Source organism: Quercus lobata, chromosome 10, assembly GCF_001633185.2.
Source record: "Quercus lobata isolate SW786 chromosome 10, ValleyOak3.0 Primary Assembly, whole genome shotgun sequence".
In the NCBI taxonomy this organism is placed as follows: domain Eukaryota; kingdom Viridiplantae; phylum Streptophyta; class Magnoliopsida; order Fagales; family Fagaceae; genus Quercus; species Quercus lobata.
The window spans coordinates 11,864,109-11,874,952 of NC_044913.1; the positions used below are offsets into that span (position 1 = coordinate 11,864,109).

Genomic DNA, 10,844 nt, shown 5'->3' on the forward strand with positions numbered 1-10,844 from the left:
TGACAGCTGTGGGATTTGAACCCACGCCCTTTCGGACCAGAGCCTAAATCTGGCGCCTTAGACCACTCGGCCAAACTGTCGCCTTGTTGTTTATGTGCTTTTAATTAATTTATTTAAAGCAAAATACACAAACTTGTAAGGAGATCTAATCCATCTTCCAATGGTCACTCCTAATCCCACTCTTTATCTTACTCAACACAAATAATAGTGTTGCAATAGATGTGGTTTTTCTCTGCACCTAGATTGCACCATCAATTGAATTATGGGTAGTTCTACATGTACTCTCCATGGTCTGGAATTTGGACTAAAGGAATGTAATCCTTAAGTCAAATTCCACTACGATTTTTAAAATTGACCACAACATTGTTCGCCTTTTCTACTCTTGTTCTAGATTTGATAACAATTGTTTACATTCAATTCGTTATGAACAATTGTCAACAAATAACAAAACAAAATCATTACTATTGAAATATTCACGTGTGAGTAGTGTTGTTGGTTAAGTAGTGAAGTCTCCCATTGAGTGGTTAATATAATATAATTGAACTCATACATAGTCTTTTAGGTTAAGTGCATTGCTATATATTATATTAAATACTTAATTGAAGTCTCCCCAAGATGTTTTGCTCCCCCAACAATTACATTATGTTTAACTTTGAAAAGATGCATTAACTTCTTATTCATCCCGTTGGAAATGAGGCCTATAAACCTTCTCCATTGTCCCCTCTTCTACAATACATGAAAGATCAGTGTTTTCTTATGCTCCAGCCAGTATTGTCCCAAGCTCTAGTAGCCATGTTGTTAAGTCTTTCTAGCGGATGCTCAGAGCATTTGTAGTGCTGGGAGAGAATGGGTCCCAATTCTTTGTTTCATATTAAGATGATCTTTGGGGACAAGTGAGACGGAAAGTATAGATAGAAGTACTATAATACCATTGAAAGGAACTGCATTAAGTTCCAAAATATTGAACACTAAAAAAAAAGGCTTTAAAATGTTCATAATAAAAATTGAACGTTACAAGCCTAGACAAATATATGGTACATTCTTGCATCATAGGTAGGCATAGAGGAGGATCTAAGCTTTTATAGAAGCAGATCTATGGCGAGCAATACATTTTGGGAAGCATAGCAAAAAAGTGTGATCAGAGGGAGGTTTGAAGGATGAGAAAAATTCTGGATCCCGCTCAATTGACTCAGCGTAACTCTCCAACAATGAAACTATCTCGTCAAAATGTGGCCGTTTATCTGGATTGCTTGACCAGCATCTGCCGATGAGATGACTAAGTGCCATAGGACATGCAGGTGGCAATGGCGGCCTTGCATTCTGCAAAACACCAAGTAGATTCAATGCATAAGAAACTAAAGAAGTTTGCATACTTGAAAGATACCTCTTCTTGATTAATTGAATTCAAGTTTCAAACTATCCAATGCATAAATACTTCCCCGAAACTTCAGGACATAAAAGGAAACCACAGAGACTCAAGGACAAAAAAAAAACAAAGGCATTAATACAGTTATGATCAACTTCCATGATATGCTAAATCTGGAGCTCAACTACAAACTTTTTAAATGCAAAGCCAGAAAAGAGGCAAAGGTTTTCAGATAATAATAGTACTTTCATGTAGTTGGTAATTACCTCCAGGCAAACACAGAGTACATGACCCCAAAAAATTACTCAGGAGAGTATGGCCAGCAAAAGGAAAACATCCTCATTAAAATGAAACCTATAATATTTTCTAGCAGAGATGCCTTTGGACCACAAGGCAAGTGGTCCAGACTTCAAAACAAGGAGCACTTACTGATCAATAAAACTCTGAAGCTTTCTGATAAATAGTATTTCTAACCATAGAACCGGTTTTTATGGCTTGTTGGAGTCATAATCTGCCTTTGCTCCATAGACACTTGTAAAGTTGTAATCAGTGCAAGAGGGAACTAGCAAAGCTAAAACAGATATGTAAGATGTTACCATGTCTTTGTTTTGATTTAGGAAGATGATAAGGACATGCTTATAATTTCTACAATTGCAAGTTATTATCAGATAAACATTAAATTCAATTATCTATGCCATCTGCCAGATATGTGTGTGGGCATGTGTATGTGGGACAGAGAGAGGTATCCATTGAATTTATGATAAGAAGAAAGGAATTGCCTTCAGACCTTCACAGTTAAAAGTGCAAGGATCATACTTATGCTTCTAGAATGTGGATAACATTATATCATATTATATTATTCTTACTACAATTTGGAGACTTCATGTCCGGCATGGATAAGAATGGCTCAAACAGACAGTCCCACATGACTAGACAAAACTCAAGGGCAAGCATATGACAACCCATCATGCATGTGTTTGTGGATGCATCTTGAAGACAAAACCTATGAAGGCTGTAATCAATCATAATGATCCAATCAGATTTTTATAATTGTTTAATATCCTGTGTGTTTATATAAAACTTCACGAATATTATCTCTTCATTTAATATTTGGATTGTAATAACAAGAATCGCAATAACTGAAATGAAAACTAGATGACTAAAAGTATGTGAGCATATAGCAAGAATAGCAGAAAATTGTTGTACTTGAGCTATCCAACTTAGAGTGGGTTTGGATAGCAACGCGTTTACGTTGTATCCGTGTCGGCGTTTCCTTGGGTGAGTCTCATGCACTATTCACGGGACCCACAATTACCTCTTTCAGCAAATATAACTTCTAACTTAGGTTCCACGGCACTATTCACACATTTAAAAATTATTTTACTACAGTATTTTCAGTTTTCAACAATAAGCGGTATTCAATCAGACCCTTAATTAACGTGCAGCACACCTTCTTAACTAAATGTCTTAAGTTTGTATAATTTGTTAGAATATTCCTGTGTGAGTGATGAGGTTAGTTAAGAGTGGTTCCCTCTTGCCGATGCATTGGGGAAACTCAAAAAATCTGGCAGCAAAGTCTCCCGTTCATTGCTTTCATGCTTTTGTGTAAATGTATTAAAACTCAACAGTGCATAGGATAATGGTTGCTTTAGTTAGTAGCCCTATCTTGTGATATTATCTTCTTCTCAGCTCAGCATCCCAACTCTATATCTGTATATATGTAAGCAACTTCAATATGAATACAATCAAATTTCATATTATCAATTACCAGCCAATGAGACAAAACCACTCTAAGAATGGTTAAATGAAAAGTAAATAAAGAAGAATGACACAAGTAATAATTTTTTTTTTAGTAGAGCGCTTCTAATGAAATAAATGGTACATGGAAAATACAAAGATGCACAACCCATTTCAGAACGAATGAAATGCATGCTTACAACACACACACGCACAGAGGGGGAGAGAGAGAGAGAGGAGCTATCGAAGAAACTAGAACTCTCAATAACTCTTTGGTTCTAATACCTGACATCAACTTCTGACTTATTTTCATAGGTGTAATTGATCACACAACTGGCCATAAACACGTCTCCAAACCAGTATCTTGCTCAAATGATATTGTCCTCTTCCATCATTCCAAGAAAAAATCAATCAAAGATAATAAGAAAATAAATGATCAGTCTTCCCTCTCAAACACTTTCATTGTGCCCATATTTCACTCATTCATACCTATAAAATGTTACATTCCATACAATTTTAATCCTGTTCATCATAAAAATCATTTCTAACATGGAGTTCCCTCATTTGTTTTATCAACTAGAACAATATTGTCAACTGTTGACAATGTGGGGTCTCAAGAATATACCAAGTCTATCTATTCATGAAAGATTTACTAGCCTTTCGAATAGCAGACGATTTTGGAAAAATAAAAATGTATTTCCACCAAATTTTCCAAAATGACAAGTGCATAATGATTTCAGTAAAAAACATATATGATTTCTCTGTATGTGATTTAATCCTGATCTGCAGCACAGGCTGGGTGATATAATCAATGGTACCATTATTCCTGTTCTTTATTTTTTTTTAAATAATCTTTTGATGCATATATGAGATACAGCCTTCACATATAGTTTCATGAAATTTTCACAACCTAGGTTCCAATCACGAATATGGATGTTTAAATTCCTTTCATTTATCTCAGGCCTCACTGGTATATATATGATAATAAAGAAATGAATTCACCATGTACATACCTTCTGGGAGACTGCAAACGCAGCCTGTTCTGGAGTCATGTTGTCAAATGGTATCAATGCAGTTAAAAGCTCCCACAGAACAATGCCAAAACTGTAAACATCAACTTTCTTTGTATGGTGTTTTTCTTTGATCATTTCAGGAGCCATCCAACGGTACGTGCCTGTGAAACCCTTTGTACTACCACACTGAGACTCTAAGCATGAAATACCAAAATCTGCTACCTTCACACACATATCTTCCCCTAGCAATAGATTTTCTGATTTCAGATCCCTGTGAAGTATCCCTTGAGAATGAAGATATTGCATCCCGCGGGCAATGTCAAGGGCTAATTTCAGAACTAGGTTGAGTGGAACAGAATGTGGTTCCTGATGATGGAGGTACTTCCTTAATGAACCCCCAGCCAAATACTCGGTGATGATACAGAACACAGGAGCTTTCTTACAAGCTGCAAAAAACTGCATTAAGAAAGCAGAAAAGATATAAATGGTCAGAAAGAGTGATAAAATCCTACCAAGATTCAGCTGTTTAAAAATTCATGACCAACTAGTTGCTTGTCTCCAACACCAGAATCCAATAATGTAAAGTGTATTGGTTGATTATACCATTTGGATGAAGCTACAAATAGCTTCACCACCTAAATGAACCGCACCCAAAATCCAATAAGACATGCCCGATCTACTATAGTATTTCATTAGATAATGAATAAAACTCTCACAAGGAATTAGTATTCAAATCCCTATCCAGACTGCAGTATTAAAACATTTCACTGCACACATAGTTTACTTAATTAAAGATTCTTGATTACTGCAAAGGTTCCACCTTGTTTGCCTTACTCTTAGTTACTGATTCAGAGAAAAGTATGGAAGGATGCTGAAACTTGCTGTTATGAGCTCGGGTTAAATCTCCTTCCTTACTGGCATAAATTTGAAGTGATTTAAGTAAATACTGATTTTAGCTCAACATCCTGCTGCTAAGAAAACAACAGCCAAAATATAAATGATAGAGCGTATAAGGAAAGGAACAATAATAAGCAAGTGGGTATAGGATTGAAGTTTGCCTTTTCCTTGCACAAAAACCTCATTCTTGACACCATATAAGAAAAGTTGGGATATGAAATCCAGCAAGAAGTGCATATCAGTGTTGTTGAATTCAAAAAAAAAAAAAAAAAAAAAGTTTACAAGGGAACATTATCAATGGGACCATGACAATAACACTACAAATTAGATACTATAGCACTAAATCTCGAGTTCATACCATAATATTCCATTCAAAAGCCAAACAGAGTAGCAGCAATGTAAAAAGTTCATATCACAAATTACATTGGTGCAGGACCACAACCTGAGTTATTCCATAGAACTTAGAATACAGGCAAGAAAGAAAAACAATTTATTCAAAAAAAAAAAAGACTTACGGTAATGATATTCGGATGCCTCAACCGAAAAAGCAAAGCAACTTCTGAAATAAACTGATTCTCAAGCATAGAAGCCAAGTTCTCATCCTCCTCAGGCTGGCTTATTAGCTTAATAGCCACATCCCTTTGCTTATATATCCCTCTATAGATCCTACTATGCCTTCCTGATGCAAATTTGTTCCCAATGAATAACTGTGACATATCTGCGCTCCACTCCTCCTCTCCCTCTCCCTTTATCTCTGCCCCTGAAGACACCAAGTACTTGGACCATGAAACTGCTCGCTCGTACTCTCCAAGAGAGAGCCTCCTCTCGGATTTCCCATTGTTTGCAATCTGCTTAAACCAGTAGAAAGTCTTCATGGGTCTGAGCCAAAACTCATCAAAATCATCAAATCTGCACACCCTTTAGCCTCTTGAACCCAATGTAGATTCCAAAAAAAAAGCAAATCTCTTCTAAACACTTGATTTGAAAGAGACCCAGATGGGAAAAATTTGAACTTGATGACTTTAAACAGTCCCTACTCACGCTACATTCCGAAATTTCCTACTGACAAAGTGAATTCAAGCTAGCACATCCTCTATGAAACCCAGAACTCGAAATTTTCAATCATTAAAAGCGCACGAAGACCAAAGCAAACCAAAAAAAAAGCTCACTTTTTTTTGTAAATTAAAGCAAAGAAACTTGGAGTAAAATACGTATGGAGTACTTAACTTTCATTTTCTCAGTACAAACAACTTGTTTCTAAAGGAAAGTATAACACTTTGTTCAAATCTGGAATCTAAAGCAGACTAAGAAAGAAACAGAATGGATAAACAAAGCTGGAAAAAACATAGTTTCTGACCTTCACAAGCCAAAGCTATAAATGACATAATAATCACAGTCAGACATAGACACAGAGGTTAAAAGCTTGTGAGGACTTAAAAGCTAAGATTAATGAAAACAAAGGAGAGAAAGAGAGTTGGTGGGGATGTTGTAGAAGGTGTTTTCTGGTAAGCAGTGAAAGCAGCAAATGCAAAAGAGCTGGCGGTTTTGCTCTCTTTTCATTCTTATTTAGACAGACACAGACTCTCTCTATAAACACTAACAACAAACTCACAAGCTTTGCTCTATACATTCATAACGTGCGAAGAACCACTTCTGAGGAGACAAACTGGGTCATCTTCGATAATGACCGCTACCTTCTTCTTTCCCCTTTTGCCCTTTTTTTATTTTAGTTTAATATTCATAATAATAAATTATCATATTAGAGCATTATCTTGAATTTAGAGAATTCGCATCTATCCATGGATAACAATATAGAATGTAAATTTTGTGCATTTATCAGTCAAATTTGTGTAAATTTATATTGTTACTGCATGATTACTATTCACATGGAATTCTATTTTTTGATACTTCTTACTCAAATACACAAAAAGAGGGAGATGATTTGAAAGAGTAATAAGAATTTGATAAAGAAATAATATTTTAATAAAATGTTGTCTAAAATATATAATCTGATCTTGATGTTTTTAAAATTTTATTGTGTAAAATAAATAAATAAATGATTCATGTGCTAAAATAGACACAAAAAAAAAAAAAAAAATTACATGAGTTGATACGAATGCTCTAAATAATCACCTATCTTGATATTATGATAAATTAATATTTTTTTCGAAAACTTTTGTTAGAGAGAGTTTCCGTCTACGGCGTTCGCTCCTAGTTTTAACTATTTGTCATCAAATCAAGACACCAATTAGTTTTTGGTATAGGCCAGGATTGAACTCCAAATCAAATTTTTTATTCAACCGTCAGATACTTTACCAGTTGAGTTAACTGAAATTCACTTTTCAAAAACTTAAATGGTTACAAAATTATGAATTTTTTCATTTCACCATTATTCTTACTCTCCCAACTAAAGTGGTGTTATAAGGTGAGGCTTAATGAACTAAATATTGGAATGCAAGCTGTGAGAGAAGCCACTATGAACAATGTCCTTGTTTTAATAATTAAGTCATAACAATAATACGGTTGATGCTTTGATATTGATGAGAATTAGGTTTGAATTAAATGTAGTTAGGTTTTATTATACTTTTAGAGTTAGGGTCTTGTTACAATGGTAATTTCCTTTTATAAAAAAAGCCATAAGTTATACGTTTGAGTTCATGAATTAGTAGCTTATCAAAAAAAAAAAAAAGTGTTCATGAATTAGTCACTCCAAATAAAAATTCACTATAAAACTATTTATCAATCACCTATACTACATCCCACAAAATTGAGAGATGAATACAATCTTTTAAGTTTTTATTGAACTTTTTTGCCCATAATTATTTGTGTTATGCATTGGGATTGGATAACATTAAGAAGACTGTAAAATAACTTTTCAACTTTTAAAAGACAGTAGCTTTTTGGGGGTACAATCACTATGGATTTCACACTTTCCTTCAGAGATACTTCAGCGTACATTACAATCATATGATTCATATTAATGCTTTAGCTCATATTCTCAATACTGTGCATAACACGCATGGTTAATTATATCACTAGTTACTAGTTAGCTTTCACTTCCAACAACCATACTTTATCTACACTATGAAAGCTGCCTTCTAGCTAGAATTACAGAGCCCACATACAGAAGTCTTAAAAAGACAATAAATTTTCCTCCAAAAAAAAAATAATAATAAAGACAATAAATTTCACAACTTCTGTAAGTGATAAATTGTGATTAGACACCATTGTTAGTGTATGACAAGTATGGCCAAATAATCCTGTCGGTCAAAATATTTGGCGATTTGCCAGTATTTTGAAATTATATATAGATGTATCACTATTTTGAAACTTGAGTTTGCTGTGTAATTCAATTTCTATGAAAAATAACCTTCAAGTTTACCGTGCTATTTTTTATAAAATTCTAGCTCTAAGAACTCAAGTTATACGGCAAATACAGTGGCCAAATACCACTTTTTTTGCAGAACTCGACTTTCAAACACTTGCTAGGAACTCGAGTTTCTGAAACTCAAGTTCTGAAAAAAGTGGTAGTTTACCATTTATTTCCGAAATAGTGTGTTTTTGCTAAAAATTTCCAAAAAATGTGGTATTTGGCTATTTTGACCTTCTGATCACTACCAATTATATGGTCCTACCACTTTTTGACAATCGTTAGAGGGGTATTTGAGTCCAAGAGAGAAAAGTTGGGGGAGTAAAGATTTTTTTTGGTAAAAGGGAAAGTAAAGTTAAAAACTTTAAAAAGCAGCCATGTACATTTGAAGCGTTACAACTTACAACAGAAAACAGAAGTGAAGAAGAGAAAAGAGAAAAGAGAGCTAGCGAGGTTGTTGGGTATTGTCGTTATTTATTATTGGTAACCGTGGTGTTTAAGAAGAACAAAAACACGTGGGTTCCACGTTGCTGTAGTAGGGGTATCCGTGAGTGTGACGGACATGCCGTATGGTCCTCTTCCGTATACGGTCACTTTGATATTTCTCTCTCTCTCTCTCTCTCTCTCTTTCTTCTTTTTACTATTTCCGATGACCTTCTTTTATTTTCCCCTCTGTACTCAAATTAAAACTTTACCAATAATCTCGTACACGGACTTAAAAAGCAGTGAAACTTGTGGGACAACACACCGATGTCGATGCCCACCTGCGGGTAAGGTGCGTGTGTGCACGCTCCGGCCACATGCCTTCTCTGGTTGTCGAGAAGGAGTGGGTTGTGCACTGAATTGGTGAGAAACAAAAATAATGCTAGGAAGATGCCCTTTCTCACACCTTTGTTTATATATCAATTGCCAACTAATACTATCGATTGGACTTTATTACCTTAAATTGCATGTGGTGCATAGACTCATGCGACACACAAGCTATGTATCTTTAGTATTACTCTTATATATTAGTCTGTAATTAGTACGTAAGTGCATATGAAAATGTTAAAATTCAATCATGAGTTGATACATAAGTAAAATGTAAATTTGGGTGTGGGATTTGAAGTTACAAAAAATGAGTGGAGGGATTTGAAATTTGAACCCTCTAAAATGCCAAGATATACCAATTCAATTACAAAGTACTTTGCAAACCTAGATTAAATTGTCCATTTAATGATTATTGTAGTGTATTGGTTAAGGTTGAGTATTATATTACAATTGATCATTTTTTTTTTTTTTTTTGAAGATGTTATTTCCCGATATGGTAGAACCTACTTTTTTTTTTTTTTTTAATTAACGTAGAACCTACTTAATTCCTCTTTAATGAGTGCAATATTGTTTTGGAGCATTGCACTTGTTTGATTCCTCTTTAACGAATGCAATATTATTTTAGAGCATTGATTATAGTATAGTTGTTTCTAGTTTTGCTTTTTTAAGGTATGATTATATTTTTATTCATTTTAGCAAATAAGTCAAATCAAAGGCACAAAAAAATAATTAAATTCCTAGCATATTAGACTTAGAAAAGTGCTTATTAACATTGAATTCATAGCAACAAATGTCAATGTACAAAGCAAAAGCAATTATAATAAAGAAATCAGTGGGTTCCAGTTAGCTCAATTAGTAAAATCTCTGATGGTTGTATAAGAGATCTGGGATTCAATCCCCGCCTATACCAAAAACTGATTAGTGTCTTGGTCTGATGAGAAAGAGCTATCATCAGAAGTGAACGCCATAGGTTGCAACTCTCTCAAAAAAAAAAAAATAAAGAAATCATTTATTATGGATTTAACAATCTCCAAAATTAATATTATATACATTTTTTTTTTCCTAAATAAATTCTATAGACACTTATATACATCAAGAAAAAAAAGAAAAAGAAGAAGAAGCATCTCCATTTATGAAAGTGGTTTGATTCCCAGTACTATATTATCTGTTTCAAGGATTTAATATTCCATTTAAATGGTGGTCCAAGAATCATGATTTAAAGTTAAACCCTTTTTTAATTACGTAATTAGCAGCCAACCTGGATTCTTAAAACAATGGATAATGGATGTGACAAAACTAGAGAGTGTCCCATGAAATCCCATGGGAGAACTGATAAGGTACAGCATTTTGGCTTTTCTTAATGTCGTCCGTACATTCATTCATTCAGTCTTAAGTCACACTTAAGTTAAAGTTTAATTAAACTAGTGTTATCTAAAGTACACTTTATAAGAAACTCAACAGTCGACTTGATATGCTATGCAGGGGCCAACTTAACTTTCATTTGTATATTTTAGAAAGATATTCACATTCCAAGAAAAATATATATCGAATCTTGGATGAAGAATAGGATTGAAACGTTACCTTAATATATTATAAATAAATATGTGATATACTTATATTTTAAACTCTAGAATTTAGGTTCCATGATTAA

At 34.0% G+C, this 10,844-nt stretch overlaps 1 protein-coding gene and 1 non-coding gene across 2 annotated transcripts; both read right to left on the reverse strand.

Moving 5' to 3' along the window:
• On the reverse strand, positions 1-80 carry TRNAL-UAG. The gene has a single exon. It is a non-coding gene; the product is annotated as a tRNA-Leu (tRNA).
• An 830-nt stretch (positions 81-910) lies between these two features.
• LOC115963729 (serine/threonine/tyrosine-protein kinase HT1-like) lies at positions 911-6,635 on the reverse strand. Its single transcript, XM_031082863.1, has 3 exons — positions 5,529-6,635; positions 4,117-4,572; positions 911-1,320 (listed from the first exon to the last, which is right to left on the reverse strand). Exons 1-3 carry the CDS (start codon positions 5,886-5,888, stop codon positions 1,072-1,074), a joined length of 1,065 nt encoding a protein of 354 aa, XP_030938723.1. The 5' UTR covers positions 5,889-6,635; the 3' UTR covers positions 911-1,071.
• Positions 6,636-10,844: the final 4,209 nt, after the last annotated feature.